This window comes from Trichomycterus rosablanca, chromosome 25, assembly GCF_030014385.1.
Source record: "Trichomycterus rosablanca isolate fTriRos1 chromosome 25, fTriRos1.hap1, whole genome shotgun sequence".
NCBI classification, from domain to species: domain Eukaryota; kingdom Metazoa; phylum Chordata; class Actinopteri; order Siluriformes; family Trichomycteridae; genus Trichomycterus; species Trichomycterus rosablanca.
In genome coordinates, this window is record NC_086012.1 from 5,244,712 (window position 1) to 5,269,488 (window position 24,777).

The 24,777-nt window shown below is 40.0% G+C and overlaps 1 protein-coding gene across 1 annotated transcript in view; it reads left to right on the forward strand.

Annotated features, from left to right (window-relative positions):
* Window positions 1-24,777, forward strand: part of dscamb (Down syndrome cell adhesion molecule b) — a 66,576-nt gene that overhangs the window by 11,689 nt on the left and 30,110 nt on the right. The window contains exons 2-3 of the mRNA XM_062987316.1: window positions 7,204-7,521; window positions 8,869-9,015. Of these exons, the coding sequence (XP_062843386.1) occupies window positions 7,204-7,521; window positions 8,869-9,015 (465 nt within the window). The remainder of the gene's footprint in view (window positions 1-7,203; window positions 7,522-8,868; window positions 9,016-24,777) is intronic.

The window sequence follows — 24,777 nt, forward strand, 5'->3', positions numbered from 1 at the left end:
TTATGGCTGACTAAGGGATTAAGTGTCGACCGATGGGTAACAATGTCAATTTCATCTATTCAAACTTAAATCCACACAATAAAAGGTTGAAAAAGTCAAGGGTCCTCTGCCTGCCGGCTAAGGTGAGAAAGAGTGCTCTCAGGGTGTGTCTCTCCGTGCACAACGCTGAGCTGCATTGCACTCGTCAAAGTGTAGGTGATAAGATGCATACGGCTGCTGCCCACGTGTCGGAGGGGGCGTGGGTTAGCTTCGTCCTCCTCGATCAGAGCAGGGATCGGCATTGGTGGAGAGGAAGCATGACGCAGTCGGGCAATCTGAATACTTCATGAATCCACTATAATTCTAGAAGAATCTAGAGTTTTCCAACCATAATGCTTTATCCCCTCTTCAGGTCTATATCCAGTTTGTCAGGTACCCATGAATGCTACTAAGTGATCCTAGGCAGGACAGTGATCGATCCCAAACAAGTGCGTACATGCCGAATGTGGAATCACACCCACGGCTTTAGCTTACTTAGGCACTTGTCAAACGACTGCTTCCCAATTTGCTTTCATCAATATTAAGCAGGACATGACAGACAAAAAGCCTGCCGTCTGCTTGGCTGCGATCTGTGTAGACGGATCTGTACTCTGATCTTAAGCGAGGCTGAGGAAAGGGAGATCCCATTGTCGCTGTTTGTAAATGATGAAACATGATGAGCTTATTAATAGCTCAAGGGACTGAATTTTTATTTAATATTTATTTAATATTTAAATCTTTTCTTTTAGATCAGTGGTAGCTCAGCGGTTAAAGTACAGGACTAGTAACTGGAAGATCTGCCAGGCTACCACTGTTGGGTCCCTGAGTAAGGCTCACTGTCCATTTTATTAGCTCCACTTACCATATAGAAGCACTTTGTAGTTCTACAATTACTGACTGTCATCCATCTGTTACTCTGCATGCTTTTTTAGCCTGCGTTCACCCTGTTCTTCAATGGTCAGGACCCCCACAGGACCACCACAGAGCAGGCATTATTTAGGTGGTGGATCATTCTCAGCACTGCAGTGACAATGACATGGTGGTGGTGTGTTAGTGTGTGTTCTGCCGGAGTTTTTAAATACCGTGTCCACTCACTGTCCACTCTATTAGACACTCCTACCTAGTCGGTCCACCATGTAGATGTAAAGTCAGAGATGATCGCTCATCTATTGCTGCTGTTTGAGTTGGTCATCTTCTAGACCTTCAATAGTGGTCACAGGACGCTGCCCACAGGTGTCAACTAGGTAGGAGTGTCTAATAGAGTGGACAGTGAGTGGACATGGTATTTAAAAACTCCACTCATACCAGCACAACACACACTAACACACCACCACCATGTCAGTGTCACGGCAGTGCTGAGAATGATCCACCACCCAAATAATACCTAGTCTGTAGTGGTCCTGCGGGAGTCCTGACCTTGAAGAACAGAATGAAAGGGGGCTAAAAAAGCATGCAGAGAAACAGATGGACTACAGTCAGTAATTGTAGAACTACAAAGTGCTCCTATATGGTAAGTGGAGCTGATAAAATGGACAGTGAGTGTAGAAACAAGGAGGTGGTTTTTATGTTATGGCTGATCAGTGTATAATTGATAAAATGTAGTGGTCAGTATCTATCAAAAGTGGTCCAAGGAAGGAACAACGGTAAACCGGCGACAGGGTCATGGATGCACCCGGGGAGCGAAGCCTGGCCCATGTGGTTCGATCCAACAAACTTGCTGAAGAAGTTAATGCTGGTTCTGATAGAAAGGTGTCAGAATACAAAGTGTATCGCATTTTGTTGTATATGGGACAGCAAAAGGGGAACCAACACAATATTAGGAAGGTGGTCATAATGTTATGGTTAAATGTTTTAAACCTAGCACGCTCCAAACAACTGACCATCAGTAGTTGGTGAATTATTTGGATGAATTAGTCCAACCACCTCAATCAAACCACAGAAAGGTCTTTATCACCCCGCTGAAAGAAATCTATGGGCCCTGTGTTCGGACCAACTGGCTCGCTTCGCCTGTTCATGATGATGTGAGCATCTTCACAAGCATGCATCCTGTGTTTATTAGTGCCAACACGGGGATTGACAAGGACCATTAGTGTGCACCGATAAGCTACGAATAGAATGCTCTTCTCTTGCCGCCAAGCCAGACCACTGTGGATTCGGTGAAAGAGAGACAGGGAGGCCTTATTAGCCTCTCAGTGTGGCTTTTGTTGTGGTGCAGGTGCTGATTTCCATGTCTTCGGGCACATCCGTCTTGTATGACTTGCCAAGGCGAGTGCCCAGTCCACTTGTTTTCTCTAGTCACAGTCTCTAGTCTCATTTCTGAATTTGCAGCTCAAGACATTAAATAAAGAAGATTCTGAAGATGTACTGTTGATCTTTAATCATACAGGCCACTAAAGATCGCTCTCCTTGTTTCTACACTCACTGTCCATTTTATCAGCTTCACTTACCATATAGAAGCACTTTACTGACTGTAGTCCATCTGTTTCTCTGCATGCTTTGTTAGCCCTTTTTCATCCTGTTCTTCAATGGTCAGGACTCTCCCAGGACCACTACAGAGCAGGTATTATTTAGGTGGTGGATCATTCTCAGCTTAGTTAGTGTGTTGTGCTGGTAGTTTTTAAACACCTAACTATCACTGCTGGACTGAAAATAGTCCACCAACCAAAAATATGAAGCCAACAGCGCCCCGTGGGCAGCGTCCTGTGACCACTGATGAAAGTCTAGAAGATGACGACTCAAACAGCAGCAATAGATGAGCGATCGTCTCTGACTTTACATCTACAAGGTGGACCAACAAGGTAGGAGTGTCTAATAGAGTGGACAGTGAGTGGACATGGTATTTAAAAACTCCACTCATACCAGCACAACACACACTAACACACCACCACCATGTCAGTGTCACTGCAGTGCTGAGAATGACCCACCACCCAAATAATACCTGCTTTGTGGTGGTCCTGTGGGGGTCCTGACCACTGAAGAACAGCATGAAAGCAGGCTAAAAAAGTATGTAGAGAAACAGATGGACTACAGTCAGTAATTGTAGAACTACATAGTGCTTCTATATGGTAAGTGGAGCTGATAAAATGGTAATCAACAGCTCTAATCTTTTAGAGCTGTTTGAGTCAGTCATCTTCTAGACTTTCATTAGTGGACACAGGACGCTGCCCACAGGGTGCTTTTAGCTGGATATTTTTGGTTGGTGGACTATTCTTAGTCCAGCAGTGACAGTGAGGTGTTTAAAAACTCGTACCAGCACAACACACACTAACACACCACCACCATGTCAGTGTCAGTGCAGTGCTGAGAATGATCCACCACCTAAATAATACCTGCTCTGTAGTGGTACTGGGAGAGTCCTGACCATTGAAGAACAGCATGAAAGGGGGCTAACAAAGCATGCAGAGAAACAGATGGACTACAGTCAGTAATTGTAGAACTACATAGTGCTTCTATATGGTAAGTGGAGCTGATAAAATGGTAATCAACAGCTCTAATCTTTTATTGTTTTATACATTATTTGTGCTAATATAAGGACTTCTGAAAACACCTGAAAAGAATGTGCAAACCTTCCTGTGAGATTTCAAATTAGTGAAATAACACATCTGTTTTGTGATTTTCCAAAATAAATGTGTAAATTAAACTGTAAATTAGTGGTAGCGTTAATCCAGATAGACAAAACGTTTTTAGTAAATCACCCATCCAGTATCTGCAAAGGCTTTATTGCTAAATTATATGAAAGAACAAGAAAATGACCCAATCAAAACCCAACCAGCCACCCATGCTGGCAGGGTGAGTGGAAGCGCAGATGAACTGAAAGTGCAGATCTCTTTAAACTGCACTTCAAAAGCGTCTTCTGCACGTCTGTGCCTAATTAAGCGTGATTCGCTTCAGCTGTGGGGTGGCACTTTATAAGCAGCCTGTAAGCTGCTGAATTAGTGTTGAGTTTTTTATCACGGTTGGGTCTGACCAGGCTGACGGTCCGACTCCACGACCTGCCCAGGTTCTCCCTCGGTTATTTTGCCAGTGATCTAGTTTCTGGAAACTTAGGGTGCGAAAGAGAGCGTGTATAGCAATAGCACAGCTCAAATGGTAACCTGTGCATCCTAGGCATACTCAATATATCGAATATGGTCATTTTCATTTTCCTTGTTTCTACACTCATTGTCCATTTTATCAGCTCCACTTACCATATTGAAGCACTTTGTAGTTCTACAATTACTGACTGTAGTCCATCTGTTTCTCTACATACTTTGTTAGCCCACTTTCATGCTGTTCTTCAATGGTCAGGACCCACTGACAGGACCACTACAGAGCAGGTGTTATTTAGGTGGTGGATCATTCTCAGCACTGCAGTAACAATGACATGGTGGTGGTGTGTTAGTGTGTGTTGTGCTAGTATAAGTGGATAGGACACAGCAATGTCACTGCTAGACTGAGAATAATCCACCAACCAAAAATATCCAGCCAACAGCACCCCATGGGCAGCGTCCTGTGCCCACTGATGAAGGTCTAGAAGATGACCAACTCAAAAAGCAGCAATAGGTGCGATCGTCTCTGACTTTACATCTACAAGGAGTGTCTAATAGAGTGGACAGTGAGTGGACACGGTATTTAAAAACTCCAGCAGTGCTGCTGTGTCTGATCCACTCATACCAGCACAACACAGTAACACACCACCACCATGTCAGTGTCACTGCAGTGCTGAGAATGATCCACCACCCAAATAATACCTGCTCTGTGGTGGTCCTGTGGGGGTCCTGACCATTGAAGAACAGCATGAAAGCAGGCTAAAACAGTAGCTAGAGAAACCGATAGACTACAGTCAATAATTGTAGAACTACAAAGTGCTTCTATATGGTAAGTGGAGCTGATAAAATGGACAGTGAGTGTAGAAACAAGGAGGTGGTTTTAATGTTATGGCTGATCAGTGTATATCGATATTTGCGATATACCGCCCAGCTCTAATGATAATGTTCCATTTAATTCCCAGCATCACTTGTGATCATTTTTAAAACGTGTTCTAATCGTGGACTTTATTTTAAAGGTAAATCTAAATTACTGCTTTTTATCTATTTTTCTTAACATTCTAATTTTTTTTAAACTGACTATAAACTTACTTGTGAACACAGATTCATACCAACAGTTAAATTCTAACATTAATTTTTATTTATTTAAGTGTGTATCTGCACACTAGAAATAAACACATTCTCATCGTAAATGCGAAGACATTAAATACTAATGCGACATCTGCCTAGCTGTAATCTCAGTACATTTTGCTTTGTGAACCGCCTTGAGCAAAATCAAATATTAAATGTTTATAATAAATTATGAAACTTAACACATGACACCATATGTTTTTAATTTCAACTGCTCTCATTTAAAACATTGTAAGGAATTTATGAAGCGCTTAAGTGATGTATCCACAGGGAAAGTGCTGCCAGATTAAAAGGTTTAAAGCCTTGCAGGAGTAGTTGAGTACTTTGTCAACACAAACAAGCTTAAAAATTAAGAGCTGGGTTAGGGTTAGGTTAAGGGTTAGGGTTAAGGTTAAGGGTTAGGGTTAGCCTAACCCTAAATATTCCAGCTGTTTTATAATTCTAGCTGTGGTTATGGTTAAGTGTTGCACTGAATTATTGACCTTGGACATGTTTCATGTTTTTTTAATAATCAAACTAACAATACTGACATTTAATTTGTTCTACTGATGTAATTTTGGTATTGTTTATTGTTAAATAGCCAAAGAAATCTTATATAACTTAAATAATTACATGTCCAGTCTGGTTAATGGACATTGGAGATCTAACATTAAAAATTTAGTCACATTATTTTGGTAGATTTTCTTTTTTTGTACAATGAAATTAAATTTTTATGTTTTTTTAGTTTAATTTATGTTAAATTTTGTGTATTAATTTGCATTTTTTTGGAATTTTAATACTTAAGACTCTAACCGACCCACTTGCTTTGTAACATGCTCACCCTATCATGCTCACCCTACTTGCCATTGAGGGCCAGCAAATGCATAAAGGCACAGATTACTGACAGTGCCAAAGATTAAGAATCAGTCTCCGCACTTCATTAAGCATTAATTTGCTTCTATAACTAAACTCAGCCGATGCTGGTCCCAAGCCCTGATAAAAGAAACAAGGAGGGGTAAAAAAGGCCAGAAATGATGGATTTTGCCCAGATGGCGCAGCAGGATATTCCACTAGCACACCAGCGCCGAGATTCTGAACCGGTCGGCTGGGCGTCATCTAGCGGGCATAATTGGCAGTGCCTGCAGCAGACACGGTTCTGAGCTACTGGCTTAAGATTCCAAAATCATCACACAGAAATTAGAAATCCGAAAGGCAGCATGGAATATGCGCATCAGGTTGATCAGACAGAGCTCATCGTAAGGGAATTACCAAGACTGGAGCCGTGTCCATGATAATGAATGTGATGTATTACAGTGCTCATGTGGGAACTGATTAGACTGGCTAGAAATTAAGGGACCCTGAAAATTTGGATGAAGCGAAATCTACAATGGCTGACAATCGCTGTTGTTTACAACTGCCTTTAAATGGTCATTTTTGAATGACTTTCTTTTTCCTATTCTTAAGCCTCTGCTTTGTTTTTTTTAGCAGTGAGTTTAGGGTTGTTGCATGTTTTCTTCAAGAATTTGGATGTCACTGGGAACATCCATTTTTTCCATCCATCCAGTTCTTGCTAAAATAAAGCATCCCCACAACATCATGTAGCCACCACTGTGCTTCCTGCTAGGTATGGGGTATTTTTGTGGTGTGTTGTGTTTATTTCTTTCCAAACATACTGTTGGAAGCAGGTGGGTTTGATACATCAGGTGTTTTAAATGTGTAATTTTGACTTTAATGACTAGGGGTTATATTGTGTAAATACAGCTGGAAAATTATACTTGATTTATTTCTATAGGCACTGTGATTGCATCTATGCAGATGTGCAAATATTAAAAATCACCCAGGCAGAATGAGCTCTACTGCTTGCTACTGCTTTACGGCATGTCTGCAGATCCTTATACACCTTTAATGCTGAATAATATTAAATTTATATTAAAGAAATGCAATTTCAAAGTCTGGAATAAAAATTAAACTCACAATCAAATATACTGTGAACTGTTGCATAATAATGCGATGATAGCTAAGACATCTCATTTCTTTCTCTCTTTTGCAGTTGTTGGTGAAGACCTACATTCCAGCTTATATTTTGTCAATGCATCTCTGCAAGAGGTAGTGTTCTCCAGCACTACAGGGGCGCTGGTGCCATGTCCGGCAGCGGGCGTGCCCCCCGCTACGCTGCGCTGGTACCTGGCCACCGGGGAGGAGATCTATGATGTGCCAGGAATACGGCATGTGCACCCGAATGGCACGCTGCAAATCTACGGCTTCCTACCCTCTAGCTTTAGTAACCTAATCAATGACAATACCTACTATTGCACAGCAGAGAATCCGTCAGGGAAGATCAGAAGCCAAGACTTACACATCAAGGCTGGTAAGCACATTTAATACATACCCCATTTCCAGAAAAATTAGAATCTCAGCTGGACGCCCCCTAGCAGGCACGATTGGCAGTGCCTGCAGCAGACAAAATTGGCCACTAGTCTGCTGAGTGGGAAAAAGACCGGACTAAAAAAAGAATGGGGTGTTTGACGCTGTGTGGTTTGTAGCCCAAGGCGCCTGTACAGAAGTGGAGGAACGTGGAAATCAGTGCATGACTCTCCTTGAGAGAGACTGGCCTCAAATATATCCTTCTCAGAAGCAATCAGGGTCCCCAGCAGTGGAAGCTTAATTGTCTATGCTAAATTAGGAGAAAAAGGGAGAAAATGCATAAATAAAATAGCAAAACAATCTTTTATATGTTACTCCTGAATTTCTTGATGCACTGGCAGACTTTGTTAAATGACAACAGTTTTCTGAAGTCCTTCCAAGCCAAAATACTGTTGCAGTATTTAAAACAGTACTTCATGTTCAGTTTCCTTTATAAAGATAGGTATACAATTATGTTTTGGGAAATTTTAATACTTGAGACCCCCCTCCTGTATAGATTGGCAGGGGGACACGAAATACAGTATCATGCCCACCCTACATGCCATTGATAGCCAGCAAATGGGCATGAAGGCACAGATTATTAACCTTTATCTCTGCACCTCATTAAGCATTAATTCGCTTCAGCTGGAGGAGTCCTTTTAAATACCAGCCTAGTCACCAGACCTGTGCTGGCTTCTCTGCTTACCTGCCCTTCCTCTCTGAGGCCATCATGTCAGGCTCGTACCAGTCTGGCTTTTCCGAGAAACCATCCTGGATTTCAGGTGCCTTCAAAGGCAGTGAGATGGTATTCCTTGAAGCGGACCTTACACAGAAATCCACACTGCCCCAAAGCTGTGTCAGTAGGTGGAGTGGCTGTTCGGCTCTCTTACTGTTTGTAGCTGCTGCCAGTTTTACTGAGATCCCTCTCTTTATTGTTTTGGGTCGTCACACTGGTGGATGGCTGGCACATATTCTGGCTCTTATTCTGTCTCCTGTATTTTAACCAGTTTGTATATTAATATATCACCCCCTTTTTATTTTATCATTCCTTGATTAAGCAACCTGCAATTTGGGTTCATTTTCTAAAACGTTGCAGGTGCAGAGCTGCATCATTTTTTATTTTTAGGGATTTCCTGATGTGTTTTAAATGTTTAGGGTATAATAGAGAGACATTTTCTCTTTTCCTTTAATGTAATTCGTTATTTCAATTTGAATAAATACAATAAAATGGAAAACTCAGTTTGTATTCAATGTTGATCAGTTTAAATGATCTTAAAAGCATCCAGACTAATGCCGTACTTCTCTGTTGCAGTATTTCGGGAACCATACACTGTCCGTGTGGCAGACCAAAGAGTAATGAGAGGCAATACTGCAGTCTTCAAGTGCATTATCCCAGCCTCAGTAGAGGAGTACGTCACTGTTGTATCATGGGAGAAAGACACTGTCTCACTAGTCTCAGGTAAGAGCATGGGCTGAAATGTTGGTGCACTCGTTTGAGTCTGCATTTACTAATTTTAAGGTTTTAAATAAGAAGTCTAAGGTGGTCGTGTGGATGCCTGGTGTCAGGTAGATCATGTCTAAAAATATGCCTCTAAAAAAGGCAGTGCTACCTGGACTTTGTCTATCATATTGGTACAGTGCCCAAAGTATGCCCATTATTATACAATTATTACTACACAAATAAATCTGAACAGCATAAAACTACACTTTATAACAGCCATAACATTAAAACCACCTCCTTGTTTCTACACACACTGTCCATTTTATCAGCTCCACTTACCATATAATAGCACTTTGTAGTTCTACAATTACTGACTGTAGTCCATCTGTTTCTCTACATACTGTTTTAACCTGCTTTCACCCTGTTCTTTAATGGTCAGGACCCTGACAGGACCACCAGAGTAGGTATTATTTAGGTGGTGGATGATTCTCAGGACTGCAGTGACACTGACATGGTGGTGGTGTGTTGGTGTGTGTTGTGCTGGTATGAGTGGATAAAAATACCGTGTCCACTCACTGTCCCCTCTATTAGACACTCCTACCTAGGTGGTCCACCTTGTAGATGTAAAGTCAGAGACGATCTTCTAGACCTTCATCAGTGGTCACAGGATAGGAGGTGTTTAAAAACTCCATCTGATCCACTCATACCAGCACTAACACACACTAACACACCCCCACCATGTCAGTGCTGAGAAGGATCCACCACCTAAATAATACCTACTCTGTGGTGGTCCTGTGGGACCATTGAAGAACAGCATGAAAGGGGGCTAACAAACCATGCAGAGAAACAGATGTACTACAGTCAGTAATTGTAGAACTACAAAGTGCTTTTCTATGGTAAGTGGAGCTGATAAAATGGACAATGTGTGAAGAAACAAGGAGGTGGTTTTAATGTTATGGCTGATCAGTGTATAAAAATATATCTGACATAAATATATATCCATAACATTGGAACACACAACATAAATGACCCACTTTAAAATCTCTCTTTTCCCTCTGCAAATCCTGGAGATAATGAAATGCACATCCAGGCTTGCTTAATTAATGAAATGTGATTGAAAATCTAATTATAATATGAATTCCCTCTTAAAATAAAGACTTTATAGTCATTTGAAGTGGCGGCCCTGCTATAAATCTGAATGGAGGAAGGCTAATGAGGCTACTAACTTACCATTCACCTGGCATGAATTTCAAATCATCGTGTTAGGGGTGCATTTAAATTCGCCGCTGTGCACCTGTTCCTTTCCCCTCTTTTGAGCTTTTTTATAAACAATTAACCATCATAATAAAACCATGAAATGCCTCGCGGGTGAAAGGGATGCGTCTGTTCTTGATTTACATTTCTGGAGGCTTATTTGTCGCTTATGCATCTCGTTGTGTGTAGTAGCAGCGTGTGAGCTGGGAGGATGACAAGGTGAAGGGTTTTTGTGCAGTTTGATCTCAGACTCACCCATTTAATTTAGCTTAATGTGTCCTTTTAAGATGTACTGATGTGGGTATGTTTATTTACCTCACAGATAATAATGAAGTGTTGTAAATGTGAAGGTTATTTTAACACAGTATTAAGATAAAGTAGGTTTTATATCAGGGATGTCCAAAGTACAGCTTGCTGGCCATATACAACCAGCACTGCTCCAGATAGATCACACACACACTTTAAATTATTATTCATTAAAATGTGCAATTTTTTCCCCATGTGTAACTATTACAATGTGCAATATTCTCACGTGCAGTTATTTGTAAATATTTGTAAATATTTTTAGAGTTTTCTGACTTTTTATTATTATTGTTATACATTGTACTATTTTTATTTTTTATTTTTTATCGTCTATTTTTTGTGCTGAGTGCTGTACTATCCCTTTGCTGCTGCAACAATGTGAATTTCCCCATTGTGGGACTAATAAAGGATTATCTTATCTTATCTTATATAGGTATATAGAAAATATTAAGCATGTCTTAAAAGGTTTTTACTTTGTTCTTTACCTTCTTCAACAAGGCCTTCAGGTCTACAAATAATATAGTATATATTTTACTATACTGTATAGCATATATACCTTAAGGGATTCACATTAGGAGTCATTGGAAGCAAGAAGTGAACAACTCTTATCAATGTTCCTCTCCACCATGTTCTGGAAGGTTCTTAACTCTTCCATGAGTAGCAAACTTCATGAACATTTGGAAAGATTGAAGCTGGGATCCCAAGGTTTTTGGCTATGTATAGTCTTTAGTATGTCTCCTAGTATGATTTAGACTGCTTGTGCTTGGTAATAGCAGCATTTCTGGTTTGCTAAGGCAACAAAGCCACCATTTATAGACTAACTGAAGTCATGTGAGCACTGACAGGGTTGGAACAGGTGAATCTAATTTCTAATTAATCACAGATTAGCTTATTAGACTGTTTCAAACTGAAAAAAGGGATGCAATTATGTCCTGGCTTTTATTTCAGTACAAAAGTATGTCCTTTGGTTGACTGGATTGTCCGACTGGACTAGATTGAATTTTTGTACCATGCACTGTTTCTTGAAAAAATAGTACAACCATTTCATTCACCAGTACAAAAGTTTAACCTTTTCTTGGCATCCTGTCAAGCGCTAATGTTTAAAAAGCTAAGTGGTATAAATGTCATAATAAATAGAATGTATACGATCAAACCCATAAGCCTATTTATAGCTCTGTGCTGTCTCAGCATAAGTGGCTTTATTTAATATAGGTGTACAGAGGTGTAACCTGGTCCAATCAGTGCTTATGAAATCCTTTAATCTCTATCTGTGTTGCTTAACATATTAATATATTAAAATCAGACCGTCAGACAATCAGACCATGTTATTGTCTAAAAAGTGATTGATTTAAATGATAGTATAGTCATAGTGGCTAGCGCAGAGTAAAAAAAACACCTACCATTGATATGTTACTGATTATTTACTGTGCGTTAACAAACATATTGATATATCGATTCTTATGAAGATTTAAATAAAGTGGAAAGTTAAAGAAGTTGGAAAGACTTCAGGAATATACAAGAGAGAGGATTAGAGTCAGATTGAAGATTCTGGCATTGCTGTTTTACAATAAATAGGAGCAATATGGTGTTGATTAGGACAGGAATAATTACACAATCATCTTTCAATCATCGTCTTCAGGCCACTGAGGACTGGGCTGTAATTTCATATAAGCACTAATGGGTTTATTATGGTGCAGTATGACACTGATCTGCTAAACGAGATTTTTCCCCAGTTTATAGATTTTACCCCATCTATGCACTGGGCATGGAACATTGCCCAACATGGCAGCACTCCAAAGTACAAATCGGTAGTAATTATGACATGAGCTAATTACGGACATAATGACCAATTAATTGTAGCTTTGGAGTTTGGTCTACCTCTGTGGTGGGGTCTGTTAAGCCCTATTTCATAAAACTGATCCACAAGTGATGATGTTTTTTCATATTTGAGACATCTAACATGGTTTTAAGAAGCTCTTAATGTGATACATGGACTGCTCAGTAAGGACAAGTCAGATGCAAGCGTCCTTCTCCCCTACAGTACATGTATTTGCTTACTTGTCCTTGGGACTCTTGCTCAGGCCATCCAAGGAGGATGGGTACCTGTGGAGTCTGGTCCCTCTCAAGGTGTCTTTCTGTAATTTCAAGGGAGTTTAGTCTTGCCACTGATGCCCTAGGCTTGCTTAACTAGGGTTTTTGGTTGCTTTGAGGCAATGTCTATTGTAAAAAATGCTTAACAGATATATTTGACTTGACTTGGCTGTTGAAGGGAGTTCAGAGGGTTATGGTAGAAGGGGTAGGTGATTATGTTTAGCAGTGGGAGGATGGACCAATCACTAGAAGAGTCAGTTGGACAATTTCTGCACCCCTCATGGAGGTGCCTAAGCGAATGCTTAGATCATAAAGACGATCTAAGGACGAAGGCAGATTTGGGTGGTCAATGATTACTATTTAAGAACCTCGGCGAGTGTTGGTAAATGGCTGTAAACACTCCATCGCCAATCAGTTTGTCAAAAGTTTGACGTAGATTGGAGGTGAACTGATCCAGGGAGGAGCACATCATTGGTTGATGCTCATGTAAGACCTCCTTGGATTTCTCAATAGGAAAATGAGTGTGTTGGACCTCAAAAGCTAGTAAATACTAAAGGATGAACCCCGTAGTGCCCTGGGATTGGAAGAAGGGGGTCAGGATGATGGAGAGTGGTGGGACGTTTGGGTGTAGAGAGTTTACCAGCAGGAGCTACCACCAACTGAGCAGGTTCTAATATTTACAGGAGTAATAATATGGAGTTTAGTGAATCTGACTGAACTAAAACACAAATAAAGTGACCAAGAGGGGATCAAAGCACTGTATTATGGAAAGTAACTCAATTAAAACACAAATATGGGAGATATTTGGATAGAAGATATATTAACAAAGGCTTTCAGAGATCTGTTGAGACACGCCAGCTACTTTGTTCACCAGTGAGCCCCAACCCAGACAATATAAAGAGTATAAAGTACAGTTTTTTGGTTTGTTTTGTTGTCTAGTCTAGAAAACTCAAGAGCTTAAGAAGTTCATTGTTACCGTCTGTGTCTATAAAAAGTACATCTTCACTAGGCTGTGTTGCAAACACATTTATAAAGCATCAGCCCAGGTGCCTCTGATTGTGCTAATGGGAGCGCTGAATGTTGTGAAGTGCCTCGAAGTACCACACTTGCGTCAGAGGGAGGTTCGCACCTTCTTCTGCCAGCCGGAGTGGGCGAAGCAGGTCGAGATGTTACAGCGTGTATGTGCGCGGTTCATTGTATATTCCGGGCTAATGCATAATCTTAGCCGATGGAAAATATTAGTAAAATATAAACACTATTATACACCGATCATCCATAACATTAAAACCACCTCCTGGTTTCTACACACACTGTCCATTTTATCAGCTCCACTTACCATACTTACATATATGTTCTACAATTACTGACTGTAGTCCATCTGTTTCTCTACATACTTTTTAGCCTGCTTTCACCCTGTTCTTCAATGGTCAGGACCCCCACAGAGCAGGTATTATTTAGGTGGTGGATCATTCTCAGCACTTCAGTGACACTGACAAGGTAATGGTGTGTTAGTGTGTGTTGTGCTGGTATGAGTGGAGTTTTTAAACACCGTGTCCACTCACTGTCCACTCTATTAGACACTCCTACCTAGTTGGTCCATCTTGTAGATGTAAAGTCAGAGACGATCGCTCATCTATTGCTGCTGTTTGAGTTGGTCATCTTCTGGACCTTCATCAGTGGTCACAGGATGCCGCCCACAGGGCGCTGTTGGCTGGACATATTTTTGGTTGGTGGACTATTCTCAGTCCAGCAGTGACAGTGAGGTGTTTAAAAACTCCATTAGCATTGCTGTGTCTGATCCACTCATACCAGCAAAACATACACTAACACACCACCACCATGTAGTGGTCCTGTGGGCGCCCTGACCATTAAAGAACAGGGTGAAAGCAGGCTAAAAAAGTATGTACAGAAACAGATGGACTACAGTCAGTAATTGTAGAGCTACAAAGTGCTCCTATATGGTAAGTGGAGCTGATAAAATGGACAGTGAGTGTAGAAACAAGGAGGTGGTTTTAATGTTATGGCTGAGGTTCACCATTTTGCTTACGTTACCTATTACATGCCCTCAAATTGTGCATAAACACAAGAACGCCTCATTTTATAAGCCAACTGGAATAAAGACAGAAAAAAAACGTTAGGTGTGTTGGTAGGATCGTAAAGGGATGTCTCGTAAGCGCCTCTCTCCCGGGCTCTGGTGCATAATCGATGAGGAGAAGTGTGTCTGTTGTAACCTCGGCATTGAGACGGTCTCGGTGTGGCTCGTCCTATTTTTAAAAGAGAGGCAGGTCTGTTGCTAAGCTCTCTGAGAAGGACTACTGCAGAAAAAAGGGCACTTGCCACTACGTCTATTGATGCTTCGCTTGTTTATCGTGGACTTACGTGGCTTTTTTTAAATGATTGTGCATGTAATTAAAAAAATATATATATATATTAATTTTTCTTGAACTTGTGACTAAATGCTGTTTTTAGTCTAGAAATAAAAATAAAACCTGGCAGATGTGAGCGTATTAGGTGAGGTTATGTGTATAGCTACAGTGTTTTCTGCTCTGAAAATAGTATTGCGATATTACGATGTAATAGGATGTATTTATTGTGCCTGATAAACTGCCATCATCAGGCTGTGATGCCTCTGAGAATGTGCCTTGTCCTTGGTCGGTGTGCATATGTGAGGGTATGTGTGTGTGTGTGCTGGTGTGTGTGTGTGTGTGGATGTGGGTGTGAAAGAGGCTGTGCCTGTGCACTGCAGTATCCAGTAAATTGAGGACATCAACAATATGGAGCCTTCTGCTGCTGCTGCTGCTGTCTGCAGCCCTTGTGACGATTTGCTTGTTTTCTGTACTGGGAATTGTAGAGCCCCTGAAAAGCATCAGACACAACAGTAAAAATTTAATAAATAATAATTAAATAAATAAATAAATAAAAAATGACGAAGAAAAAAAAATTATCATGTATTTTTTTAAATATAATTTCTTAATTATTTAAAAAACAAGAATCTGTGATTTGTTAATTCTCTTTAAGTTTTATTTATCTAAAGGTAAAAAGAATTAAAAAAAATTTTTTATTACATTATAATATATGTATATTATAATATATTATATTATATATTTAATAATATAATTTGTATTTTTTATTATATTTTTTATTTTACTTTATTGTATTTATTATTTATTTAAAGGTAAAAAGAATTACATTTTTATTACATAATAATATATGTATATTATAATATATATTATATTATGTATTTAATAATATAATTTGTATTTTTTATTATATTTTTTATTTTACTTTATTGTATTTTTTTATTATATTTATTATTTATTTAAAGGTAAAAAGAATTAAATTTTTTATTACATTATAATATATGTATATTATAATATATATTATATTATATATTTAATAATATCATTTGTATTATTTATTTATTTTATTTAATTTTTAAAATACATTTAATACATTTTATAACATTTTAATTAATTGTTTTTTTTTTCTAAAAACAAACACATAGAATTTATTCCTTGCAACACAATTAAAAAAATTGGGACAGAGGCATGTTTACTACTTTTTAATTATTTGGAAATTGCTTATTCCAGATACCCGATTCCGCTCCTCAACAACCTGTGGTCACCGTCTGACTCGCCTCTTTATAGTGTGTCATATATTTTCAACAAGAAACAGATCTGGACTGCAGGCAAGCCAGTCAAGCACACACACTGTCTATAAAGCTGTACTTCCTGGCAAATAAATACCTTGATGGCAACATACGTCTCTCAAAGATCCCCGTGGTACCCTCACACGTATGCAATTCATTAATGTTGTGGTCATCTAAGACCTACATGGACTAAGATTTCTCCGTATTCCCTAAATCTGTTCATAATATTATGCACGGTAGATGGTTAAAGATGGAAATCTTGTGTTAAGAATGAAAACTGATTGACAATCCTCTCACAATGCTAAGCCGTGCTAAGCTGTGTAAATTTTTTTCATACTTTGGTCATGTCCCAATTTTTTGAGTGTGTTGCAGGAATCAAATTCAAATTTGTTTATATTACCAATATGCAAGTTATGTATCCAAAACATTTAAAGCTCCTTTTCTTTTACAGACGCCATCAATCAGCCAGCAGAGGTCGTAATTGCATCAGTTATGAGGTCCCTAATCGTTGTTCGAAATCCCAACTCTGGTGTGCTAGTGTATTTTACCGCTGTGCCAACCACTCAATAGCTTTGTGTAATATTAGGATCTATCAGGATCTATAGTGTTTCAGTCAGTTGATAAGGCGGTAATGTTTTAGAATGCCCCCCTCCTATTCTGGTAGATCCCCCCCACCCCGCCCAGTGTTTATGGCTACGTCTTTGCCACAATTAGAATTTTCCAAACAATTATATAATTAATAAGTGTAATTAATAAGCAAGGTGATGTAGATACATTGATCATTTATCCTTTAGCATGCTGTCTGTTTTTAGCGAAACTCCACATATTCAGAATTTTATTGGTATGTAATCCACTGGACTGAGCATGTGCAGATCGCTGTGACATTGCCGTTTTGTCCTTGATAGAGTATTTGTCATGTCTTATTAAAGAAAACCCCTTTAGTTGCATGTTTACACACATGCTTCTTTTTCTCTTGGTTCCTCTTGCTAATGTTCCTCCTCTTGGTTTATGGTTTTCGGGCAGCACCACGGAACGATATTTTCCTCCTCAGGATAACCAGCCATTTCCGTGGGTGCTGTTTCCTTGGAAACCATGTCAGGATTGACTGGGGGTGTGCAGACGGGCTACCCTTTATCACGGTGCTTGATTGGTCCGTCGCTGGGCTTGTGTCAAGCCTGACCTCATAAAGACAGAAGCCACTAAGACATGCTTATCCACTTAGAGTATGAAGATGGGATTAAAAATGTTAATTTTTTTTTTTTTTGGATGATTAGCCCCTTAGATCGAGTTCTACAATTACTGACTGTAGTCCATCTGTTTCTCTACATATTTTTTTAGCCTGCTTTCACCCTGTTCTTTAATTCACTCTATTAGACACTCCTACCTAGTTGGTCCACCTTGTAGATGTAAAGTCAGAGACGATCGCTCATCTATTGCTGCTGTTTGAGTCGGTCATCTTTGAGACCTTCATCAGTGGACACAGGACGCTGCCTATACGCTGGATATATTTTTGGTTGGTGGACTATTCTCAGTCCAGCAGGGACAGTGAGGTGTTTAAAAACTCCAGCAGCATTGCTGTGTCTGATCCACTCATACCAGCACAACACACACTAACACACCACCACCATGTCAGAGACAGTGCAGTGCTGAGAATGAACCACCACCTAAATAATACCTGCTCTGTAGTGGTCCTGGGAGAGTCCTGATTATTGAAGAACAGCATGAAAGGGGGCTAAGAAAGCATGCAGAGAAACAGATGGACTACAGTCAGTGATTGTAGAACTACAAAGTTCTTCTTTATGGTAAGTGGAGCTGATAAATATATATATATACATACATGAAATTTGATGGGGCCCAACTTTTTGCAGGAATGGATGTTTATTAATAAATGAAACATGAAATATCTCAGGTTCATCCTGTCTGCAATCAAATAAAAGTCAAAGTAAATGTAAGAAATGTGTTTTTTTTATTATTATTATTTGCATTTTCCATGCTGTCCCAACTTTTTCTAATTTGGGGTTGTAAATTTAGCCCTCATTACTTTAAATAAACTACACAAACAGATTAATCCCAGCACCCAGCACCGACCTCTCAGTTGATGTTATGTCTAAGAAATGTAAATTTATTTTTGTCTGTCGCTTCTAAAGAGAAGGACGCCGCATTTAAGCAAATTTTAAAAAGACTTTAATGAGATGCTTAATCATTTGGCTTGCGTTTTTTTTAAGTAACCCTTTCCAGCCTGATTTGCATCCATAAAAAGAGTCTTTTTGATGCCTAATTAGGATCTAATGAACGGTCATATAATAGAGAGAGCCTGTGCTCATGTCTATTAGTTGCTTGGCTGCCCATAACATTTAATTTCTCCCAGTGTCATGAGGATAATTGTAAATGAGATCCAGTCTTTCCCTGGCTTTATGTTTTAAAAGCTTAAATAGAACGCTCGAATGAGCGTGCCAGCAATCATTATGGATCAAATTCTGTGCAGAAATAGCCAATAATAAACAATAATCACCTCTTACACATTAAATTGCTTAGTATGGGCTGAAGTTCAAGGTGATGGACCCCCAAAAGCTCCTGTTAGATTAGTACTTGCTGTCTGCGAGGTTTTTTGAGTCCATGAATCTGTGTCCTGTTGCTGCGGTAAGCCTACGATGACCAACGCTTGAGGTCATGTGATCTGATAATCTATATTCAGATGGTACTTTTTACATTTACACTGTCATTGTCCAAAGCGACTCACATTATGACTGAATACAGTTTGAGCATTTGGGGGTTAAGGGCCTTGTTCAGGGGCCCAACTTGGCAGAAGTGGGGATTAAACCGGCAACCTTCTGATTACTAGTCCAGTACCTTAACCACAGAGCTACCACTGCCTGTACTTCATACCTAATTGAATAACAGAGTGGTAGCTTATCATTGAGGGTTAAGGGCCTTGTTCAGAGTCCCAACAGTGGCAACCTGGCAGCAGTGGGGCCTGAACCGGCAACCTTCTGATTACTAGTCCAGTACCTTAACCACAGAGCTACCACTGCCCGTACTTCATACCTGATTAAATAACAGAGTGGATGCTTATCATTGAGGGTTAAGGGCTTTGCTCGGGGCCACACAGCAGTGCTGCTGGAGTTTTTAAACAGTGTCCACTCACTGTCCACTCTGAGCTGATAAAATGGACAGTGAGTGTAGAAACTGTCACAAAGCCTTGTTAAAGAAGAGCTACAACACAGAGCTACAAGAATCCCTCTTAACATGCACCTTCTGTGTTTAATTTAGCCCAGTAATAACAGAAATGATGTGTAATGAGTCATGGCATGGTAGTCTTAAGTGCTTAATAAGCCAAGGATTGTTTACCACAGATCTCTGCTGAGGGGAATCTCTAGGCATGATAGAGGTTCCCACAGGGAAACGGCAATTAAAATCAGTCAAGGGAGACCTCATTCTGGCAGCATTTTACATATTCTGACTGTAATTCTGTAAAAGAAACAAGCTCGGTTGCCCCCAGGCGATTGTTGACATTGCGTTCAGAGAGGCAGTGCTGCTCGGCTTCCCCAATTATTCTCATGTATAAATACATCAGTGCTAAAACGAAACCGCTGGTACTAATTTATTTACATAAAAGACTACACTAGTGCCTTAGGACATGAACAAATTAGAGGAGCTAGTAAGGCAACCCTCCCTTGCGCTTGCATACTGTCGACTCTACATCTCCCCTCACTTGTCATCTCTTCCCCTCGCCAAAAACGACAGGGAATGATATGTCACGCTGCTTTTTGGTAACCGTCACCCCCGACCTCCCTGCATGCCGTTGGCGTGCTACCTTTCCGGCGACTCGTGGAACACCTTTACAAAGCGGCTACCCCTTGAGCGAAGTGGCGGGCGATGCAGATGAAAGCGCAGCCTGCTTTTCTCCGCCATGTGCTTCTGCCAGTCGCCATCTGTGATCAGAGAGAATCCTCGCGTTCGCTTTCACTTGTTGCGTAATGAGTACGAGTGAAGTACGGCCCGTGTTAGCAGGCTTCCAGTCGGGATTTCTATAAGATGGGGGAAACCCTTTATGTCCTACAGTAGTTCCTGAACATTCTTGTATTATTCAAACATAAATGGTTCAATATGGTTTGAAGACCCCACCCACGTAGTCCGGTCATCCCGTCCTAGCAGAAACATGTCTGCTGCAGGCACTGCCAATATGCCTGCTAGATGGCGCCCAACCGACCGGTGGCCACGCCGAGTTTCGAACCAAGGAGTTCAGAATCTCAGCGCTGGTGTGTTAGCAAAATATCCCGCTGCGCCACCCGAGTGCCTAGTGGACGCTCTCTTGACGGTGGGTGACTCTCCATACCAAAGTGTGGGTGAATAAAAAGGCGTCTAGGGAGCATGGGGCAGGCGAATATGCCCTCCTGGAACACGATTGGATCCCCAGCAGCGGAAGACTTTGTACATTTGTCAGTTAAATAAAGGTTCAACAAAATAGCAATCTTTTAGTGAATTTTTACATCTTAGGGTATCTGTTTTCTCTTTATTTACAAATAATTATTTTCACCACGGTTTATTAAAAGAAGAAGATATACTTTATTTGTCACATATACATATACAGTTGTGCAGTACAATGAAATTCTTTCTTCGCATATCCCAGCTTGTTTGGAAGTTGGGGTCAGAGCGCAGGGTCAGCCACCTTACGGCGCCCCTGGAGCAGACAGGGTTAAGGGTCTTGCTCAAGGACCCAACAGTGGCTGCATAGCAAAGCCTGGATTTGAACCCCCAATCTTCCGGTTGATAGCCCAAAGCTCTACCCACTAGGCTACCACTGTCCCCTATTACAGTCTCATAGTCATAAACCGATGGGTTTAAGTAAGGTTAAAAAAAAGTAAATAAATAAATAGATCATAGGACTACTGTTGTGTTGTAGCACACTGGTGGACTGAGTAGCTGATGTGTCATTTTTGACTGTGCATCCACTTCACCACATTGTAGCTTTGTTAGCTTTCCATCCATACAAACCAAGGTAATTAGTTGATTAATTAGTTGATTACTAGGATTCAGAGTTCTGTTTGTTCTGAGCTCTCTGTTTAATGTTTTTTTTAGGTGTGGTTTAAATACATCATAAGTAAGTAAATGGCAAGGTCGTGAACAAAAATGTAAAAAAATCTCATACTAAAAGGAAAGTTCTATGTATGGACAATTTCAATAACCACCAGAAACAGGACTGTCATAAATTAGAAGCTGATGGAACATCAGGCAGTCCAAGGATGTAGTGGACTACATCTGACCATCTAGACAAATGTTCTAACAGGACTGATTAAACAAATTGACATCGTTTTTTGGCTGTAAATGTGCTGTAAATAATACCGCCCATGTCATAACATTCACCACTACATAATACAAATTTAGATTAACCTTAACCTATGTAAAATTGAAATGGAATATAAAACAAAGCTCTAATTCCTGGACTAATATCTTTACCACTGTTTACCCCTCGAGTTCTGCCACATACTGTGTATAAGTTATATAACCATACAACATTACAGTTATGTGCCACATATTCATCAGCTTTAAATTCTCTCTTGATATAAATACCACCACACACCCTTCTTCAGTTGTCAAAGTAACCATCTCACCTTTTCTCCAGTCACACATAATGATGTAACTGGAAAGTGAGATGAAGAAAACGAACAAGGTGTTTGGTAGAGGAAAGGCTAAATATGTTTATATACGCATATTTGGTGTTCAAATGTGTTTATGTGTATTTAATTTTGTGTTTAATGTGTATTTACATACTTTGAGGGAAGATTTTATCTCACCTTTACACTTGTGTTACTGTCATGTGACCAAAGTGATTTTATTTCATTTGATTTGATTTAAATATAAAAATTATAAGGTCCAACTTGTTTTGGACCCATTGCTGACCGATTCTTCTCCATCTTACCCTGACTAACGAATCGACTCACATGAGTCGAATCACTGATCTGTTGGTCTAGTGGTTTTAATGTGTATTTACATACCGTGAGCAATTATGCATTTAAAATTTCTACTCAACTTTGTATTGTTGGATCAAAATGAATGCTCACATTTGTATCCTAGCTTTTATAATACCCTAGAATAATTCCTTATATGGTAAAGATCTTTGTGCCTTACAACAAGAGACTGTATGTGTATGTATGTGTGTGTAGATGAACTCAAAATAACCTAATGACCGTTAACAACTATGTGTGTGTGTGTTAGACCCTGTCCTCTGAGCTTGGAGGAACAACTGAATGTACAGGTGTAGGTGGTTTTAAAACGGTTTGCATGCAAGTGTTGTTTTTCAGACAGCAGTTGACAGTTGAGAAACACCAAGATGGAGTAACCATAGCACAGATGCTTCCCTGTTCCTCTTTATGAACTGTGAAACCAACGAGATCAAGACACGGCTCCGAGTGGTCGAGGTGAAGACACCTCTCACTTTCTCCTCCTCCTCTTACTAAAAGGCTGAACATGCCATGGATCAACGGACTTCAGCAGAGCTTTCTGCATGGAAGGACCCTGGGCTCAGAATACCTTTACCAGTTGCTTGTACTTATGTTTGAATAAACTTTGTCATGTTTAATTGAATCCTAGTGTCTAATTTTTCCTTGAATTCAGAACACGATAGTACTTGTCTTTCTATCATGTGACCAAAGTTATTTGATTTGATTTGATATAAATAGGGATTTAATGAGTGTGTTACGGCCCCATTGCAGACTGATGTCTCTCCGTCTCACCCTGACTAATGAATCGACTCACATGAGTCGAATCCCCGCTCTGTTTGACGTCTAGAGGTGACTCCAACACGGCCGTCAATCTTACTAGCTGTGTAGCTTGTATCCATAAGTGTATATTTTGGGTTAAAGATAGTATATTATGTGTATAAAATCTTTGTATTTTTGTACTGCAAAAGTGTGCGTATATTTAGTGTACGTGTGTGTGTATATATAATTGTGTATTTAATGTGTATTTACATACTATGAGGGATGATTTTCTCTCATCTTTACACTTGTGTTTATTTCATGTGACCAAAGTGATTTACTTTAATTTGATTTGTAATGAATCGACTCACAGGAGTCGGATCACTGAGTTGTTTGACGTTTAGAGGTGAACCCAACACCAGCCGTCAATCTTACCAGCTGTGTCAAACACCATGCAAAGCTCCAGCACATTAATTCCAATGAGCTTGTTCTAAACCCCCCAAAACAGGTATTTCTTTCAGGACTGCTACTACTAGTTGTTGCAGACTGATTCACCCTTTCACCTTGACCAATGATCCGACTCAGAGGAGTCGGATCACTGATCTGTTTGACGTTTAGAGGTGAACCCAACACCGGCAGTCAATCTTACCATCTGTGTCAAACACCATGCAAAACTCCAGCAGATTAACACCAATGAGTTTGTTCTAGAGCCCCTGGAACATGTATTTCTGTTAGAACTACTACTACTAGTTGTCCTGTGCACCCCCCTGCTGGTGGAAGAGGGTGTCACAGCCAATTCCTTACACTTTGGACTGTTTTCTCTGTAAGATTCCTTAAAAAATCAGAAAACCTCAGCCACCAATGAGCAAGTCTAGGGTGACAGTGGCAAAGAACAAAGCTCTTATTATAAGGTATTTGCAAATGTCAGGATAAATAAGCTTTGACATGACCCATTCCCAAAGTGTGAATTATACAGTAACAATTTGGGTGGGGGTCATGAAGGTGGACGAGTCACATTAGCAACAATAAATGCAAACAGGTTAAATGTACGATATATTGGTTTAACAAAAATGCATTTGCTTTTGTCATTTGTGGCTACTCCTCCACAACCATTAAGATGTGGCTTATAAATACACCATTATCGAAGGAGAGCTTATTTATTGAAGGCTTAATGCTAATTAGAAATAGTCCTGTGGTTTATTTATTTATTTATTAAGATTTTAACGTCATGTTTTACACACTTTGGTTACATTCATGACAGGACAGATAGTAACTCGTTACACATGATTCTTCAGGTCAAGTCTTTAAAGTCTGTCAAACACAGTCATGGACAACTTTGTATCTCCAGTTCACCTCACTTTAACGTCTTTGGACTGTGGGAGGAAACCGGAGCTCCCGGAGGAAACCCATGCAGACACAGGGAGACCATTCAAACCAACAGAAAGGACCCAAAGAAGACCAGGACCTTCTCACTGTGAGGCGACAGTGCTACCCACCGAGCCACCGTGCCACCCAGTCTTATCGTTTAGGTGTTAGACTTAGTGTGTTATCTTTTATAAGACAGTTACCTTGGGTAATTTTATTTACAATTAGAGCTGTAGACGTGAGTGATCTAATATTGTAGAGGTCTAGAGGTCATAGTTTTAATCTGAGGTTGGATTTTTGGCTTAATTGTAATAAGCTGCATTTTAAGAATGTTTTGTTTACAGTTGATGCAGAAAACAGACAGATTAGGACCTTAGATGTGTAAATGATGTCTCCAGACGTCAGATGGTCAGATAGCCA